The sequence below is a fragment of the Molossus molossus genome, unplaced genomic scaffold, assembly GCF_014108415.1.
Source record: "Molossus molossus isolate mMolMol1 unplaced genomic scaffold, mMolMol1.p scaffold_m16_p_19, whole genome shotgun sequence".
In the NCBI taxonomy this organism is placed as follows: domain Eukaryota; kingdom Metazoa; phylum Chordata; class Mammalia; order Chiroptera; family Molossidae; genus Molossus; species Molossus molossus.
The window spans coordinates 48,975,811-48,996,102 of NW_023425354.1; the positions used below are offsets into that span (position 1 = coordinate 48,975,811).

Genomic DNA, 20,292 nt, shown 5'->3' on the forward strand with positions numbered 1-20,292 from the left:
TCATGTTTCTTATAAGAAACACTCAGAATATATACAGAAATGTTACAACTCAATTATTAAAGACAGTTCAAAAAGATGAGTGGAAGATTGAAAAACATTTTTTTCAAGTAAGATAAGGGCCTTAATAAGCATGTAAAAAGATGGTCAACATCATTAATCATTAGGGGATTGCAAATCAAAACCACAGTGAGGAACCGCTTCATGCCCACGGGGATGGCTATAATTAAATAGACAATAGGAAATGTTGGTGAAGATGTAGAGAAACTGGAGTGAGTCCTCATACATAGCTGGTAGGAATGTAAAATATTTGGTCTAGTCGCTATGGAAAGGTTTGGTAGTTCCTTAAAATTAAAGTTCAACTTAGCAATTCCACTCCTAGGCACAGACCTAAGAAAATTGAAAGCACAAGTCCACACAAATATATGTGACTGTCCATAGCAGCATTATCATAGTAGTCAAAAATTTGATGTAACCCAAATGTCCATCAACTGATGAATGGATTAATAAAATGTACAAATATCTATACAATGGAAATTATTTGGTAATAAAAAGGAACGGAATACTTAATCATGCTACAACATGGACGAACCCTGAAAACATGCTAAGTGAAAGAAGCCAGTCACAAAAAGCCATGTATTGTATGATTCCACTTATGTCAAATGTGCAGCATAGGCCAGTCTACAGAGACAGCAGGTAGATTAGAGGTTAATTAATTCTGGCGGAGACAGTGTGGAGTGACAGACAATGGGTACAGGGTTCTTTCAGAGGGAACCCAACTGTTCAAAATCAGATAGGGGCACACCACTATGAATTTATTAAACACACACTTAAAACACTTTAGGTAGATTGTATGGTATGTGAATTTATCTCTAAATCTATTACACAAAGTCATGTTACTTATATTGTTTGTAATCATGCTACAACATGGATGAACCCTGAATGAGCTTAATAATTTTTGTAATTTGCTAGTAAAAATAAAAACCTTTGTATTTAGCTTAAAAAAAAAAAAGTACAAGGAAGCAAATAAGTTACTCTTAAGTCTATTATCCAGGGATGACTTTTCTTTCTAAACTCTTTTCTAGGTATGTATAGCTACATGTCTGTGTGCAAAACTCTACACACGTGTGCAAGGTTGTAAGCTAAAGTGCTCTACATGGTATCTTGACTCTTTTAAGCCCGGCTGTCATCGCATACGTATCTCCATCATTTAAATGGCTGTCAGTTAGTCCACTGATGTTTAGGTTGCTTCCATTCTTGCTATCAGAAATAACATTTCAGCTGTGACCTTGGTGTATAAATATCTCTTCTCATATTTATATTTTGTTAGAACAAATTCTCAACATGTGGAAACACCAAAGTCAAAGGGATGGAGGTTTGCTTAAGCTTTTGTCCCCACTGACAACTACCACCCGAGAAGTTGTGCCTGTTTATGGGAGGGCCGTGACATCCCGCTATGCTGAGTTATTGTAGAAATTACTTTTTGCATCGCGAGAGTGAAACACAGCATGGCATCGGAATAGCAAAAGTGATGATGAACTCACACCGAAAAGAATACTAACGCTCGCAGCAATCAAGGAGGGAAGTCAGCCCTGGCCAGTTTGGCTCAGCGGTTAGAGCGTCGGCCTGCGGTCCGGAGAGACCCGGGTTCGGTTACCGCTAAGGGCACGTACTTCGGTTGCAGTTTGTCCCCGGCCCTGGTTGGTCGTGCGGGTGGCAGCCACTCAGTGTGTCCCTTCACATCGATGTTTCTCTCTCTCTCTCCCTTCCTCTCTCTCCCTCCCACTCCATCTGTACAAAAAATGGAAAAATATCCTCGGGTGAGGATAAAAAAAAAAAAAAAAAAAGGAGGGAAGTCAATGCCACCTTCACTCTGGTGGCTCAGTGGCCGTGTGAGTTAAGCATCACCAGAAGCTGTTCGAGCCTGAAGAACATGTTCCTATTAGTGGATGCTCCACCCTTGGACTCCCCGCTCTGCCCACACGCACTGAGTGCAGCGTGCCATCCATCTTGAGGCTGCTGCCCAACTCAGCCAACGGTGACTCCTGGCTGCAGGAGGGCAGGCGAGGTGCTGCCGAGCTCTTCTGCCAGCTTCCTGGTCATACATGTCTGATCACAGCACGGCCAGATGACACCATCAAAGACTGATGGTTGGCTGCACGTACCTGAAGTTTGCGAAGCTGCTTGATCACTTCATCCCTGGCTTTGTTTGCGGCCTCAATTTGAGCTTCAAGGTCCTTCAAGTCTATTTCCATTTTCTTCTTTGAAGCAACAGCAAGTGCGCGCTGTTTCCGCTCGTCCTCGAGCTCCGCCTCGAGCTCCCGCACCTAACAGACGGCATCGGTTATTCGGGTCAGACCCAGGTGTCCGCACAGAGAACAGGCACCTGTCCTCACAAGGGCGCTGGTTACTCTGCACAGGTGCTCCCTATGTCCAACCAATTACTGTTATTAACAAAACCATAGTAGCCACATTTTGTTCAGAGATCTTTAAAAAACAATACCTGGCACACACCATTTCCACCGACTACTACACGGGTTCCTAAGAAGGCAGAGTCCCTGATCTCAAGCTCATGTTCTAGGTGATGCAAACAATTGAAAGACATAAGACAGTTTCTTGGGGAAGTCCCTCCAGGGATACTTAAGCAGCCTGTGGAGAGGCCCACGTGGCCAGGGGCTGAGGTCTTGGGCCAACATCATGTGGTTGCGCCCATTGGACAGTATCCTCCAGCCCACCAGACCTTCAGGTGATGCATCTGCGGGTCAGTTCACAGTTCCTGACCCACAGAAGCTGTGAGTTAATAAGTGTTGTTTTAAGCCACTAAATTAGAGGTGATTTTTTTTTATCCAGCATTAAGTGACTAATATAATAAATATCAGTGGAATAAAAAATAAATCTAAGATTTGATGCCATGCACTCCAAGGGAATGTCACAACATCCACAAAAAATTTATTTACATGCTGTTGACACTATTACAGATGTCCACGATCCCCTCCACTCCCTGCCCATCTCCACCCAGTCTCTGCCCACCCCCAGCCTTCGCCACACTGTTCTGTGTCCATGGGCTATGTACATATGCTCTTTGGTTAATCTCTTCACCTTTTTTATTCCATCCCCCACAAAAAATTTTTTTAAGTGAACTTATAGAAGTTTAGCATACATTTAAAAAGAATACAAATCCTAAGTGCCTAGCAACATTTTAAGATAAAAAATGTAAATCTTTTTTTCCTCCTTTAAAGAATGGTTTAATGAGGACACGTGATCTGAACTTCAGACATTTGCTGAATCAGCTGTCCAATGCGGTCTTGATTCTCCCTCCAGCCACACATATAAGACTCCCAGAACTCGACTCTAAGTACATATTCCCTTGAGATCTCACTGAGGGCTTTTCAGTTGATAAGTATCCTGGTTTTCAGGCAGCAATGAAATAGGAAATCAAACCGATTACATTAAATTGCAAAGAAAAAACGTATCAAGTGACCAAATCATTTTACTTGTGAATGAACAGGATATTGACCCAAAACAGGGCTTGGAGAATGAACAAGTTCGTGAAGGCCACGTGTCCTTCAACCCACCTGTTTAATCAGCAGCCGCTTTTTTTCTTCATTCTGCTCATCTCTGGTTTGCAGGTCTCTCTCGAATTGGGCCTTCATGGCCTGCATGTTGACCTCCAGGCGAAGCTTGGCATCTTCTGTTGCCTGAAGTTCATCTTCCAGCTCTTCTAGCTGGGTCCGCATTTCTTCCACCTGTTGTTCTAGGGCCCGTTTGGATTTTTCAAGTTCATGAACCTAAACCACAGGGAGCATCAGGAGAGAGCTGAGCCTTAGCAGAGGCACAGCAGGATAGCACCCTTCCCTTTCCCTGTGAGGCTGCTGCTATTTCTGTTTAGAGTGTGCCATTTAAATGACAGTACCGACTCTTTTTTTTAATCCTCACCTGAAGATATTTTTACATTTATCTTCAGACAGAGTGGGAGGGAGCGAGAGAGAGAGGAAGAAACATTGATGTGAGAGAGACATATGATTGGTTGCCTCCCGCATGACCCCAACCGGGCTGGGGATGAACTGCACTGAGGTACATGCCCTTGGCTGGAATCGAACCCGGGACTCCCTGGTCCGCAGCCAACACTCTAACCGCTGAGCAAAACCAGCCAGGGCGACAGTACTGACTCTTTATTCACATGTGTCCTGTGATCAATAAATGACTGTCTAATGCGCTCGATGCTGAGAGATCTTTAAAAGCCAAAGAACAATGAAGAGTGTGGTGCCCGAGAAACATGTCTGCCGACGGGCCGTTTCCCTGCTGTCTGAAGCAGGCACATCCTTTCTCGCCGTGGAAAAGACCACTGGTGCTGAACACGCACACGTGGAAACCCTCACCTAGTATGTGTCAGGCCTGTGAAGGAGGCTACAGTCACAGAGGCCTGACCTTTCTCTGGACAGAGATTCCCACCACAAACACTGACCTAGTCTCTGAGCCAAGTGCTTCTGTCTCATGTCCCCTCTGAGTCCCAAGACAACCCTCAGACGGGCCACATAGGTGCTGCTGTCACCCCCTGTGGGGTTCATGGCCATGTCTGTTCTCCAGGGCAGGTAGGAGAAGACTTATGACATGAGGGCCTCTGTGTCTCAGCGGGGTCAGGCGCTTCACAGGTACAAAAGAAATGTTCTGGTAATAAATGTGTGCCTGTCAATTGTTCTAGAGAAAGCTAACATGGAACAAGAAAAACTGACCGCAGAGCTCTCTACGTTTTACTGTTCAATCACAGCCACTTCTACCCAGGTGGCCTTTGGAGGAGAGACTGGAAGGCAGGACACTCTTCCCTCCCTGTGACGTGGCCGGGGAGCCCACATCCCCTGGAAATGAGACCCTGCGTTCCCGGCACTCCGCAGTCGATGCTGGGAATCGGGCGGGTGGAGTGTCCGCCTGACAACGAGCGAACTCGGGCTGAGAGCCTCCGTGGCTCCTCCGGGCAGAGTGGACGCTGATGGAAACGCCAGGTCCCGAACCTGCTTTTGATTCCCTGGGCTTGCTTCACTGTCCTCAACACGGTATATACTAAGGGAGGGTGAATAAATAATTGTCGCAGTTCTTGTGGAAGATGTATGCAGTGGAAGGACAAACAGTATCACAGAAATTTCTAGACTAAGTAAGTTCCCAAAGCACTTGAAGTCTTCAGAGAAAACAGTGGGGTCTCACTGGGCAGTCCCAGGTCAGAGCGGCAGGTGCCACCACCCTGCATCGGAGCGGCCCTCTCGATCCTCGTGTTTGGGAACCACCTGTTCACCAGGAACCGTGAAGCCCTTCGCGCAAAGGCCCTGTGCCAGAATGTAGGCCAGGGTAGGGAGGGACCACGAAACAACAGGGCTAAACAGATCTTCACCACTCGTAGGTGCTGCTACAAGAACTCCACACTACGTACAGACTGCAGAAAACCTGGCTGTTTCGTCCAGAAGCCTTCAACCCCATGTTTACCCACAGGCCAGAGCAGTCCCAGGACCTTTAGGCACCCCCAAGAGCTGCCTGCTCCCCTGTGAAGGGACCAGGCCGCAGGGATACTCACGTTCTTCCCCACGTCATCCTTGGAGCTCATCAGGTCCTCCATGTCTGCCCGCAGCTGCTTGTTCTGCCTCTCGAACTCCTCCTTGGCCTCCAGGGCCTCCTCGAGGGCCCGGGCCAGGGACAGGGCTTTGGTTTCTTTCTCTCTGGCTTCTGCTTCAGCACGGTCTCGCTCTTCTGCATAGCGAGCAGAAATGTTCTTCTCTTCTGCTAACAGCTATATGGCACAGCATCGGGAAATATTAAAAACAATTTATTATTACAATTTTTTTTTTTAATTTACTAATTTTAGAGAGAGAGGAAAGGAGAAAGGACATTGATTGGCCGCCTCCTGCATGCCCCCCATTGGGGATCGGGCCGACAACCTGGGCATGTGTCCTGACCAGGAATCGAACTGGCGACCTCTTGGTGCATGGGTCGATGTTCAACCACTGAGCCACACTGGCAGGACTGAAAACATTATTTTAAACTAAAATAAAACAGGGAGCTTTGCCAGGATGTGTGGCCCTGCTCCTGGAGTCTGGGAGACAGGGATGCAGAGAAAGAACCCACCTGGTCAAACTTCTTCTGCTTCTTCTCCAAGTTGGAGACGATTTGGCGCTGATGGTCCAGGTCCACCATCAGGTCGTCCAGCTCCTGCTGCAGGCGGTTCTTGGTCTTCTCCAGCTTGTCATAGGCCAAAGCCTTTTCCTCCAGGCGCTGGCTCAATGCCTCCACGTCTTTCAGAAGCTTCTTTTTCGCTTCTTCCAAATTTTCAATTGTTCCCAAGTCATCATCTACTTTCTTCTTTGTATCAGTCAACTAGGTTTTATGTAAAGAAAAAAAGGTCAAACTTGTTTTCAATATTCTGTGAGAAGAAATAACATAAAACAATGCTATGTGATTTTGAGCAAATTAATCTTAGCCTGTAACTTAATTTCTTATCTAATAATCTATAAGATGGTGATTGAATTAAAACCATGCATAGTTGACATAGTCCTGGGTCTTTAAATTATTATTTTTAAAAAATATTTTTCATTGATGTTCAGAGAGGGAGAAAGTAAGGGGGGGGGACATCGATGTGACAATGAAACATCGATCGGCTGCCTCCTGCACGCCCCCCACCAGGGGATCGAGCCTGTGACCCGGGCATGTGCCCTGACCAGGAATCGAACTGGCAACCCTTTGGTGCATGGGTTGATGCTCAACCACTGAGCCACACCAGCAGGGGCCTGTCTTTAATTTAAATGCTTCCAACATTACAGCCAGCATAGAATCAGCATTTGGGTGGGTCAAAGAAAAAACGTTTAATGGGCTTTATTTAGTACAACCTAATTAACTGTCCCAAATTGAGTTGAAGCAGTCCAGCATAGCGGGACATCGGCTGCTAAATACACACTTCTAGGCCACCTCAGCTTCCTAAGAGGACACACACCTGGGACTGCAGGGCCAGCACTTGCTTCTCCAGGTTCTTCCTGGCCTCCTCCTCCTCCTCCTGCTGCTCCTGAAGGCTGTTCTTCTCCTCTTCCAACTGCCGGATCCGACTGCTCAGGTTCAGCTTTTGGCGTGTTTCCTCCTGAAGAAGCTCCTGTTTATTTTATAAAAGGGCCATACTTAAGATACATTAATCACCAAAACAAAATTCATTAAAAAAATTCATGTCATAAAGAACAGAGAGCCTCGTCCGCCGGTGTGGCTCAGTGGTTGCGCATTGACCATGCATCAAGAGGTCGCCAGTTCAATTCCTGGACAGGACACATGCCAGATTGTGGGCCCGACCCCCAGTGGGGGGCATGCGGGAGACGGCCAATCGATGTTCTCTCTCATCCATGTTTCTATCTCTCTCTCCCTCTCTCTCTGAAATCAATAAAGGAAAAAAAAAATTAATAAAAAAAAAAAAAAAAAAAAAAAAAGAGAGCCTCAGTGTAAGAGAAATACCCAGTGATATTAATAAACAAATGATTTAAAAACAAACATGATCATGTTATAAAAGCTCCTTTTTAAAATTGATATTTACAGAGAAAGAGAGAGGGGGAGAGAGAAAGAGCAAGTGAGACAAAACATTGATGTGAGAAAACAGCGGTTGATGGCCTCCTATACACACCCTGACTGGGCTGGGAACTGAACCTGCAACCCAGGTACATGCCCTTGACCAGCAATCAAACCCGAGAGCCTTCCAGTGTGTGGACCGACACTGAGCCACACCAGCCAGGGCTATTAAAGTTCTTAACACAAATACTGCTTTTTTTATCCTCCGAGGACATTTGCTTGCATTTGTCTTCAGATAGAGCGGGAGGGAGAGAGGGAGGAAGAGAGAGAAACACTGATGTGAGAGAGACACATCAATCGGTTGCCACCTGCACGACCTCAACGGGGGCCGGGGACAAACTGCAACTGAGGTAGGTGACCTTGGCCGGAATAGAACCCGAGACTCCCTGGTCTGCAGGCCGATGCGCTAACTGCTGAGCGAAACCGGCCAGGGCACAAATACTGCTTTGAAGTCGTTCAGGAGGAATGGCAGCACTATGTGTCCACTCAGCGCCCAGGCCTGCAACCTGCAGGTGCTCCAAGACGCCTTCCTTTCCTACATCTCCTCCCTCCGAGACTCCCTTGCTGTGCATGTCCCGCCCTGCCCAGTTCAGGCACTTGGAATTTCTCACAGGATTACTTCCACTATTGGGCAACCCCTCAATGGTTTCTCCTCTACACCTCCTGCCAGAGTGATTTTTCTAAAATGTGTATGCAAATATGTCTTTCCTCTTATGTTCAAACTTAAAACTGTCAAAGGCACACGTAGAGTTTTCTGTGATCTGGCCTTTGGTCTCCTTTGCTCTCATCAGCCTTGCACAGTGTAAGCCCCACACGATGAACTTGTCCCCAGCACCTGGCCTAGAACCTGGCAAATACCCACCTTATAAAGTTTGCACATTTAACAAAAATAAGATGTCAAACTCCAAGAAAATTGCTACATTATTTCATGTTACTATAGTCATTAACCTAACTTCCATGCTTAAAAACAGCTCTAATAAATAATTCTACACAAATCTTAAAACAGTATGATAAGCAAGCTTCAGTTCACTCTTTTACACACGGACTGTTTCCCCTAGGTCAGCATAATGAAATTTCAACCAGAATAATCTTTCAACAATCTTATTGAAAATGGCCTGCAGTACACGTGTGCAATAGGACCGCTGCGTGGCGAACCACACCCCAGGCACGCAGCCTCCTAGGCGCCGCGTGCCTGTGAGACACAGGACCCAGGGGCTCTGCACTGAGACACGGAGCATCAGAGATTCCCTGAGTGTCACAGCTGGTCATAGATGGCCCCACTCAGAAGTACACCATAAAGCCAGAAGGAGTGGTGAGAAGGCGAGTCTAAGGATAGTATGTTTCACCATCGTAGCGATTACAGAAATGGTCAAGTTATTATTAAAGGCCCCTCACGCCCCCTAGAGTACCTGTGTATCCTGTAGCTGAGACTCAAGACTAGATGCATCCTTAGCAAATTTAATACCCTTCTTCTCTGCTTCTTCCAGAAGAGTTGACACATTATCCAATTCATTCTGTAAAGAGGAGTAAAAGGTTAAATTCAGTTAAAAAGTGAGCAAATAGAAAGGGTCCAGAATCGTCATCCTTAAATGAACATAAAAAGAACAGTATTGTGGGGAGGACAGGGTGAACTTGAAACTGCCAAACTTGATTACGGAAGACTTTCATCCCCGAGTCTGTCCCCTCCAACAGTGCCCGAGTAAGCAGGCACCGTGCCAACTGTCACAGACAACAAAACAGTGTCCACCACTGACAGGACAGGGAGTCTAAAAGTGCAGACCCCACACACAGGGGCTCTCCTAACCGGTTTACTACCTTGTTTTTTAAAACGAAGAGACAAAAGTTAGACTGAACCCTCTTCGGCAGCTGCTAGGCTGCGCGAAGAGGCTCTCGGATCAGCACGGGGCTATTCTGCTCCTCTGTCACACCGAGAAGCAGTGACCATATGCTTATGGGGGCATATGGGGAGGGGGGCAAATATAATTCATATTCTTATAGAACTTGAAAATTTTATTATAGAGATTCAAAGTTTACCTTCTAGTATTCACAGTCCAAAGTTCTTTTTAAGCTTTGAAAAATCTGGCATTAACTCAGGGAACAGTCAACAAGATTGCGATAACTCTGCAGTGACAATGGTCACTAGACTTAGTGTGGTGAGCACATCGTAAGGTATATGTCGAATCACTAATGTAGAAACTAATAATATCGTATGGACCTATACTTTAATAAATTTTTTAAAAAATTGGTATTATATATTTATCATGAATATTTAACTACCTCTTATGTTCAAATTTTATGTATACTGTAAATATATTTTTCTTTTTCCTCTTCAGTGAAAGCTCTACGTACCCACCCCCCAAGCCCTGAAAACCCCCCGCAGTACAAGACCATTTACAATAGTCTGTGAGGACAGTGGGTAGAGAGGGACTCTGAAGGGACAGCAGGGCTCCCTTTGTTCCAGTTTGTCCTCCAATCACATTAGCAAAGGGAGGACACAGAGAGGACACATTAACCATGCTACTCTAGCTAATGACATTTGTATTTTTTTTTTTATCCTCACCTGAGGACACATTTCCATATTTTGTTCAGATAGAGTGGGAGGGAGAGAGAGAGAAACATCGACGTGAAAGGGACACATCGAGTGGCTGCCACCCACATAACCCAACCAGGGCTGTGGGCTCTGGAGGGTGATGCTAAAGCGAGTAAAAATACAAATGTTACCCTGGCCGGTTTGGCTCAGCGGTTAGAGCATCAGCCTGCGGTCCAGAGAGACCCGGGTTCGGTTCCCGCTAAGGGCACGTACCTCAGTTGCGGTTTGTCCCCGGCCCTGGTTGGGTCATGCAGGAGGCAGCTACTCGGTGTGTCCCTTTCACGTCGATGTTTCTCTCTCTCTCTCTCTCTCCCTCCCTCCCTCCCACTCTATCTGAACAAAAAATGGAAAAATGTCCTCAGGTGAGGATTGAAAAAAAAAAGGCACATGGCTCGCCCTGCCTCCCTGGGAGCAGGAGTCCACACAGAGTCCCAGGAGTCTTCCTGAGTCTGAAACACGAGTGGGCTGGCCGTCCCCCAGAACACACTGTGAGCACTGCACGCGTGGCCTGGCCCTAATCAACACCCTGGGTGCAGGTCTCTGAGCGTCCCTGCAGCTACTGCGTTTCCTCAGGACCTTGCACGGGACCTCTCCCTCCGCTTAGTGTCCTTGTGTCCTTTCCCGGTGACGGGTCAGTGCTGGGCGGGACTGCACGCTGAGTGCGGTCTCCGATGCGCATCCTGTACCTGTTCCCACCGCAGCAATACGGGAGGCACATCTTCTCACCAGCAAAGACTCATCCAGTGCACTGTTTTTATTGTTTGCACATTCAAGTTATTTCCAATTCTTTTCTTTTACACACAGTTCTGCAGTGGACATTCTTACAGTTCAATCTGTGTGCACATCCTTCATTATTTCCCTAGGACAAATCTCTAGACATGAATTTATTGGGTCCAAGGGTATTCATGTTATTTTTAATCCTCACCCGAGGATATTTTTCTATTTATCTTCAGATAAAGTGGGAGGGAGAGATGGGGAGAGACACATCGACTGGTTGCCTCCCGCACGATCCCAACCAGAGCTGGGGATGAACTGCAACCGAGGTACGTCCCTTGGCCAGAATCGAACCTGTGACTCATTGGTCCACGGGCTGACATTCTACCGCTGAGACAAACCAGCCAGGGCAAGGGTATTCATATTTTTAAGGCTTGACACCAAAACTACCAAACTGTCCTCCAGAAAAGGTTGTATTAACTCATCCTTCACCATAGTGTATAAAAAAAAAAATCCAGTTTTCACAAATCTTCACCAATACTAGGTATAATTATTTTTGCCCATTTTTCCTGTTCTCTTATTGATGGAGAAGTTGAACTTGTACTTAAAAGCAATGAAAGAACTATCTACAATTCAACGTAGAATGTACTAGGTTAAGGCCAACTCATGCTGCCTTATTCTTAGGTATTCTTTAACTTAACCACAGTAAAATACACCAGGGCCCCAAGCTTGGACATATTTACTTGAGATGGAACTGTCAGGAATTAAACAGCACATTAGCTGTGGGTCTCACGGCCAGAGGACGAAAGGGGTGAGCTATGGACCTGCTCCTGTGGGGCGCATCCAGACTCAAGGCTGCTGGGCTCACCTGGAGTTTGTTAGCTTTCTCAGCCAGCTCCACCCGGAGTCGGTCTCCTTCTGAGACCTTGGCGTGGAGCTCCTGGACCTGGGCATCGAGTTTCTTCCTCTTGTGCTCAGACTCGGCCTTGACCTGCTGCAGCACCTTCACCTCACACGCCAGCTCCTTGTTGTCCGTCTCTAGGCCCTGCTTGTTCTTCTCCAGATTGGCTTTGAACTAGGAGAGGGGAAGAAAAAGTCATATTTTTGTAACACTCCAAAAGAAGCACTGCTGTTTTGTTTGTTTGATTGAGCCTGACACAGTGAGTCTGCAATCAACCTCTGTCGAGTGAATGAATGAACACATCTGTTGTACTCTGGGCGTGAGGACTGCTATGGAAAGAACACACCTGTACACACTCTGCTTGGAGTAGTAGATGACAGTGTTTAGGGCTCACTGCACTGTACTGTATCCCTGTCAGTGCAGGCTGGGGGGACAGCCTGACCACATTCTGTCCACACAGCAACCATTCATTCATCTGTCCCTTGTCTGAACGGAGCTGTTAGTTTCAGGTGTGAAACTACATAACACGAGTGAGCAGTGAGTGTTGGTGCAAGGTGGTTATAGCTGGCTGGGTGTCACAGGGCCACCTCAGGGATGACATGGGACACAGACTGGGCTTTCAAAGCAGTATAGTTGGGGGCTCTGCAGCTATACTGCCTGGCCTCAATCTGCCTTTGTACTAGCTGCGTGATCCTGGCTTAATCTCCTAATGCTACTGGGCCTCGGTTTCCTCATCCTTTGAAAGAGAATGACAGGCTAACCTACCGGACTGTGGTGATGGTTAAAGAAGGCAGTGCACGGGACTGACACATACTAGTGGGAATGTTCAGTAAGGGTTACAACTGTCACTGTGTAAATGGAAAGATGGTGTGTGGACAGGCAGAGACGAGAATGGGGAAGTCAGAGCAAGAGCCCGGAGCATGGAGCACGAAGGACGGACGGACATGGGAAACGCCAGGGAAGACCAGTGAGCCAGGAGGACGGCCTGAGTAGAGGGGAAACAACATTCGGTTGATCAGGATGGACAGCCTACCTTTGAGATACAGAAGGGGGACAATGAAATGGGTGGCAACAACATGCATGGTGGCTTGAGGTCAGAGGCAGGGCAGGACGAGGAGACGGGTGAGGATGAGGAACGCTCAAAACACTGGCGGGACGAGGTGACCGCTGGCAGCAGACGAGTGACAGGAAGACTCAAACTGCTCCAGGGTTTTGAGCTGAGACAGCAGGAGAAGGATATTCGTGGAAGGGAACGTTGGGAGGATGTGCGACTGGAGACGGCAGCCGGACCCATCCTTCTTTGACCAAAGCAGTGCGCTCAGAAGGCAGCCTGGTGAGCTGCCCCCGCAGCCACACTGCTGTGCAGAGGCTGGTGGGTCCGGACGGGAGGGAAGGGCTGAGGGGGGAAGTCTGGCTGGGGGCGGACTCTCTCCGAGGCGTGGCCGGGCTGCCCTCACCCTTTTGGCCTGTTCCAGCTGCTCCGACAGCTCCTCCAGGGCGGACGCATGCCTCTGTCTCATGTCCTGGATCTGCGCTTCATGGTTCTTAGTTTCTTCCTCAAGAGCCTTCTTCAGCTCTGCCACTTCTTGTTCACGTTTTGTACTAGGGAAATGTATTTTAGAGATAGCAGCTCAGAATCAGTTGACTGATTAAATTAAAACTACTTTTTTAAAAAAAGGGCCGCTCCTTTGATGATTGTTTGTGGTGCCCTTTTCCAGGAGGTGGGGGTGCCCATCACTGCGGAACTGCCACTCCACGTCTGACTGACAGCTGAGACCCAGTGGAAGGTCTCGGGCTCCGCACTGTTCTGGCAGTGCCGCGTGACAGGCCAGGGACTGGTCCGCACACGCCCGCCTGCCGGCTCCAGCACCAGCGCTCCGCACCCCAAAGGGCCCTTCAACAGCTACGTGCGGCCAGAGGTCGCAGCAATCTGGACATTGCCCCTGACAAAAAGCAGGACACTTTCTTATCATTCATGGGAACAGTAGCAGTTAGCTAATAGCCCCCCAGAACTCTGTTTGGAAATGGCTTATGATTGGGAGGAAGGAACAGGAAAACTAGAAGCCAGGCTGCAGGGTCACATGCCTGGTTCGGAAAGGTCTCTAGAAGTTGAAATGAGAACACAGCAGGTCCAAGACCACAGACTTCGAATCTCCTGAGATAACCAGAGATCTCAGCTAACTTGCCTTTAGGGTACGAAGATCACATTAGTATCAAATGTCTTTACTTGACGTTCTGATATTTTTATAATTTAAAATTATAAACATATAGGGCAACTTGAAAAAAAAATTATTTCACTAACTAGAAGAGCCTTCACCCCAATTTACTATTTCAATCTATTGATTTGAGCACCATCTTTAAGCACATAGTTTGATCAAGACTGAAACCATTAAGGTAAATATTACTCCTGCTAAGAGCTATATGAACATCAAAAATTAATTTTTTGCCCTGACCGGTTTGGTTCAGTGGTTAGAGCATCAGCCTGTGGTCCAGAGAGACCCAGGTTCGGTTTCTGCTAAGGGCACGTACCTCGGTTGCAGTTTGTCCCCGGACCTGGTTCGGTTGTGTGGGTGGCAGCCGCTTGATGTGTCCCTTTTAAGTCGATGTTTCTCTCTCTCTGTTCCTCTCTCTCCCTCCCACTCTACCTGAACAAAAAATGTCCTCCAGTGAGGATAAAAAAAAAAAAAAAAATTAATTTTTTTAATCCTCACCCGAGGATACTTCTCCATCTTCAGATAGAGTGGGAGGGAGAGAAACACATTGACTCGTGGTCTCCCGCAGGACCCTGACCAGGGCTGGGGACAAATCGCAACAAGGTACGTGCCTTTGACCGAAATTGAACCTGAGACTCATCGGTTCGAGGGCTGACTCTCTACCCACTGAGTCAAACTGGCCAAGGCAAACATCAAGAATTTAAATAGCTGTAACTTTACAATAATCCTGGAAAACTTGCTCTGTATTTTAAAACCATTTAACTCTATACATTCAACCAGTAACCAGTTAGAACAGAGACAGAGGCTGGCTCCTGTGGACACATCTTCCTATTTAAAGGTGCACAGGACGATGCTCAACCAACTGAGCCACCCGGCCAGGGCACTTCCCCACCTTCACTAGTGGAGTGCTGAGACCTAGAGGGCAGGGACCAGCTGGCTCAAGAGAAAAGGGGCCCAAGCAGCTGGGGCGGCGTGCAGCCAGACGGAAGGAATCAGTCAAGGTCTCTGTGGTCCAGCCGAGCTTGGCCACAGTTCACTGCAGTGAAAGGTACGCACTGTCCTGGCCCTGTCCTCCACAGTCTTCGCCCTAAGTCCTAAAGGAGCTAAAGTGCCACCTGAAGACTGAGTCTAATGAAGAGTGTCTGATCTGCTGGGGACTATTACTTTTATGCTAATCGTGTGACACAACTCCGGGAGAGCCAGGAGAGGCCGGTGTGCTGGGTGCTTGGCCAGGGCGAACGCCGCCACATCCGAGATGCAGGCCAGCGTAAGGCTTCAAACAACAGAATCAGTGATGCTATATTTGAGGATAGCCATGGTTTTAATAAACATGCACATATCAATTGTACTGTCTTAACATTTCCCCCCAAGAGTTGAATGGAAGAAATGATCAGAACCCTTTTTTCTATTGTGCTCAAAAGACCAGTGGAGAGCCCTGGCCAGTTTGGCTCAGCAGTTAGTCGGCCTGCGGTCTGGAGATACCCGGGTTCGGTTCCTGCTAAGGGCATGTGCCTCGGTTGCAGTTTGTCCCCGGCCCTGGTTGGGTCATGCGGGAGGCAGCCACTCAATGTGTCCCTTTCACGTCGATGTTTCTCTGTTTCTTTCTCTCTCTCTCTCTCTCTCTCTCTCTCTCTCCCTCCCACTCTATCTGAACAAAAAATGGAGGAATGTCCTCAGGTGAGAATCAAAAAAAAGACCAGTGGAGAATAAAAATCTCAACAAAGTCTAGTTCAGTGGTTTCCAAATTTTCAAAAAAGCAGCTATTTTAGAGAAGGCCAGGACTTAAAACTCCTAGAAGGAGGGTTACTCTGCTGAAGTGGGGCAGGAGCCTCTAACCCTGTTAGCTCAGATGGGCTCTCTTTAGGGACATAACCTCCATTTTGCTGCCATCTTACATTTCCAGGGGGAGTCCTCGATATGTTATTAGGCTCACCACCTGTTTCTCCACCACCAAACACTCCTGACACCGCAATCTGACCTCCGCCTCACTGCCCAGGGAGCCTGCTCTGTCCTTGGTGCCGTGGTCCTCTCCGGGTCCGGGTGCCCAGGTGAGCACACCCTCTTCTTCCAGGCAGACCACTGCTCTCACCCCAGCACGTGTCCTTCCTAGTCACTCAGGTCACAGCCTACCTCTGACCACACCTGACTTCATCGATGATTCCTTCTGTCCCTGTTTGAAATGTAGCCACCTTCTCAGAGTGATGGGCTACTCTGGCAGGTGTGTGTGTGTGTGTGTATGCACGCGCGTGTGCGCACAAGTAGCCAACCAAGGCAACCTGGGGCTTCCTGGGCGGGCCTTGTGCACCCAGTAGCTTGAGTCTTGAGGAAGAAGCGGATTGTCAGGAAGAGGCCAAGACAGCATTCTGGGAGATCACACCCGGGCCGCTTATATGAGGACTCTACCTATGTGTCAGCAGGCTGGCCTCCCTTCCTGCTCTGCTCACCAGCTCGTGGCTATAGCTGTCCTGTGACTCTCTGCGGGTCGACACGCGAAGTCGTGGGAAACGTCTCCAGCCGCGCTTCCTCCCTGTGCCTGTCACTTTCTTCTTGCCCGCACTTGGCTGCTGTCTCATCTGTTACAGCATATGCCTCTGCCTGATGCTCCTCTGTCTGGGCACCTGTATTCGCCTTTTTTCATTGTCATGAATGTGTACCTCCCTTCTCATCTATTTGCTTCCCACTGTTCACACCAATCGGTGCTGCCAGCAGATGCGTCCCCTTTCTGTGTCTGTCCCATCTAGTCGTCTGGTCCCCTCTCTCACGTGGTCTGTACATAAATCTCCTTCCAGGCCTCTGTGTGTGTCCTGGCCCGTCTTTCCCTGAGATTCCCATCACTGACTGTGGCTTTCTGACCACGGCTCCCTGTGCACTTCTACTGGTCCATCCTCCTACCCATGTAGGCTGGCTTGTTTCTAATCACTGCAATTTTGTTACTGTTCTACTTGCCATTATTTCCAGGATGGAGAGAACATACTCAAAATGCCAGCACAAAGCAAGCATGCCATCTCTGAGAGGCCAGCACACCCACAGCGCTCTGCCAGACCTGGCGGCGAGCCCGCCGGAGGCGCCTCCGCCCCCACTCACCGAAGTTCCTGCTGAGCTGCGGTGGTGTCCAGAGTGTCCTCCAGCTCCGTTTTCAGAGCTTCCAGTTCCTCACTCAAGTCCCTTTTCTGCTTTTCTGCCTTGTTCCGTGAAGCCTTCTCAGATTCAAAGTCTTCCTGGAGCTCAGCGATTTGGGCTTGCAGCTCTCGCACGACTTTCAGTGCATTGTTCTTATGGAGGGTCTCGTCGTCACCCCTGTTAAAACATCCAGCGGGGGGAGCACTCAGCAGGTGCTTGGATGAACTACTTGCCAGGTGAACCAACCCAAGCGCTTCTCCACAAGGAGACCCAGGTACACAACCCTCTGCCCGGGACACAAGGTTGGCGTGCTGCACAGGGCCTGCGGGTAGGCAGGTACACAGCCCTCTGCCCAGGGCACAGGATTGGCGTGCTGCACAGGGCCTGCGGGTAGGCAGGTACACAGCCCTCTGCCCGGGACACGGGGTTGGCGTGCTGCACAGGGCCTGTGGGTAGGCAGGTACACAGCCCTCTGCCCGGGACACGGGGTGGGCGTGCTGCACAGGGCCTGTGGGTAGGCACGTACACAGCCCTCTGCCCGGGACACGGGGTTGGCGTGCTGCACAGGGCCTGTGGGTAGGCAGGTACACAGCCCTCTCTCTGCCTGGGGCACGGGGTTGGCGTGCTGCACAGGGCCTGTGGGTAGGCAGGTACACAGCCCTCTCTCTGCCTGGGGCACGGGGTGGGTGTGCTGCACAGGGCCTGTGGGTAGGCAGGTACACAGCCCTCTGCCTGGGGCACGGGGTTGGCGTGCTGCACAGGGCCTGTGGGTAGGCAGGTACACAGCCCTCTCTCTGCCTGGGGCACGGGGTTGGCGTGCTGCACAGGGCCTGTGGGTAGGCAGGTACACAGCCCTCTGCCTGGGGCACGGGGTTGGCGTGCTGCACAGGGCCTGCGGGTAGGCATGGAGGTACGCGGGCAATGACTTGAAGGCCCGAAAGCCAGTATGGCAAAGCTAGAATCAGAATTGAGCCCAGTTCCCTTTCCAAAGGGCTAAATATCTCCATTAAAAGGCAGGACAATCTCACTTTAATGATTAGAACATAAAAAAAATTCCGTCAAATAAAATGCTATTATAATTAGAATATGGCTCAAGGTAGCAGTCTAGTCTATCGCACTGGTACCATTCTACAGCGAATCAGCAAATTCAAAGTTCTTAGAACACACAGCAGAAGAGAGACACCACCTTCAAACCTTCTACCTCACATTTCATCTTCCCGTAGTGCTTTTTGCTACTGTGTGGTTTAATGTTGGCAGATTTTCTGACTGGGAATGGTTGGGATGTTTGTGATGAGGGAGGGGAAACAGACAGACATGATAGTGAGTGGGGAAGAATTTTAATTTTAGATTCTAGCTTTCACCTCTGTAAGTGAAAAAGCAGAAATCTGGCCAAAGTAACGCCAACAGTGATAGAGGACAGAAAAATTTCTGTTATAAGATTTTGATCGCAATGAATTATAAACTCTAAATATTATGACCATGTAGCCAAATAGTTATTCTTTATAAAGAAGTGAAAATATTAGATATAAATATATTTACTATATATGATTTCCACTCTAAAACGGAATGGTATAGAACTGAATAGCAAGCAAATCATAATTTTAAGTAGATGTCATTTCTGAAAAGTGATTTCTCTAAACTTCTCAAACATACTGAAACTAATCTGAAGTATACAGAAACCAAAACATTTGATATGGCGGAATCATTTTTTCTGCTGTGACTTTCCATGGATTTCATGATATAACCAGTGATTTTCAGGGGTCAATGCTAAGAACGGGTTGTGAGGTTTCCCTGCTGCCTGACATGAATGATGTACTCCTGGGTTTTTCAGATTTGGAAGTTATACCCAACAACAAGAAAGGACGTGTCCTCTCTCAGGTTTGGGTTTGGAAATAAACCCCACACAACAGTCAGGACAGCCCCTGCGGCGCCGGCTGACCTGGCCAGCGCGCCCTGCAGCTCCTCCTCCTTCTTGGCCAGCTGGATCTTGAGCTCGTCGATCTGCGCCTGGAGCTCAGCGATCTGATCCTGCAGGTCAGTTGTTTCACCGTCCAGTTTTCTCTTGGCCTTTTCCAGTTCCTGACGAGTTTTCTCTTCCTTCTTTAAGCGTTCTTTAAGGCAAGACACAAGATCTTCAACATACTGAGTGACACACCACATGAACAAACTCCAAATGAAAACTGATTGAAGTTGAAAATAAGCCACTTTATTCAAAAGCATGTCACTGCCTTGGTAACACTGTGCCAATAACTCGTCATTTAAAGCCCATTATGATGAAATGAAAGGCAAGATCAGTTTGTGGGAGGAGGGTGTTTTGAGGAAGAAACTGGGTGGATTCTAAGGATGTCCTTTCCTGGGAAGTGAGCCCACGATGTTAGAGCCGAAGTGGTAAGAAACCCTCTCACGACACCTCGTCACAGTGCCCGGTTGGAGAGGGTTCTGCAGAGGCTGCGCAGTGTGTGTACCGCCCGTCGTCCCGCTGCCCTTTCACTGGGAATCCCTGGTTTGCACCAAGACTGCAGGTCCCAAGCACCGAGGACTAGAAGGCAGAGTGTGGGCAGAGGGTTCTGCCTCTTTTCCCTCTAGAATTCTGCAGCGATTCCTTGATTAACTCTGGTGGTCCGTTCCATTTGAATGCTTTCCCCACAACAACGCAACGTACATGCCTCTGTGCTCCCCAGCAGGAACCACTATGCTGGGAAGGCGAGACTGACTATCACAGGTGAGCAAAGAACAGGCCTCTCTGCTCTCATGCTCCTTCCCAGTAAAGGACCATATACTGGTAAAAATGGCTTATGAAAATAATTTCATACCGGCATCCCTCCTTTTGTCTATACTAAAAAAATAAAAATAAAAAGGACAGTAAAACCCTAAATATTTTTTAAAAACCAAACTCATTTTTCCCCATTATAAAAGCAGCATTAAGGCAGAGTGGTCAGGCCCCTACAGGTTCCCACACAGACCTCTAAGTGTCGATACCGGCTGGGAGCTTCTAGTCAAGGGGAAGGTTTTCTATGCTCTTTCCAACGTCCACCTTCTTTTCTTTCTTTTGGAGAAAGTAATGATTGATTTTGCAAAAATTCCTAGGAGTTCCTGACACTATTTTGGCCACTGGAGTGGGACACGGTGGCCCTCCGCAGTTTCTCCTGACCCTGCTAGTTGATGTCAGG

At 48.2% G+C, this 20,292-nt stretch overlaps 1 protein-coding gene across 1 annotated transcript in view; it reads right to left on the reverse strand.

The window, feature by feature from the left end:
• MYH10 (myosin heavy chain 10) overlaps positions 1-20,292 on the reverse strand; it is a 172,105-nt gene that overhangs the window by 11,271 nt on the left and 140,542 nt on the right. The window contains 10 exon segments of the mRNA XM_036269900.1: positions 2,163-2,324; positions 3,573-3,785; positions 5,561-5,773; positions 6,109-6,357; positions 6,971-7,123; positions 8,994-9,098; positions 11,757-11,963; positions 13,247-13,391; positions 17,087-17,299; positions 19,062-19,233. Of these exon segments, the coding sequence (XP_036125793.1) occupies positions 2,163-2,324; positions 3,573-3,785; positions 5,561-5,773; positions 6,109-6,357; positions 6,971-7,123; positions 8,994-9,098; positions 11,757-11,963; positions 13,247-13,391; positions 17,087-17,299; positions 19,062-19,233 (1,832 nt within the window).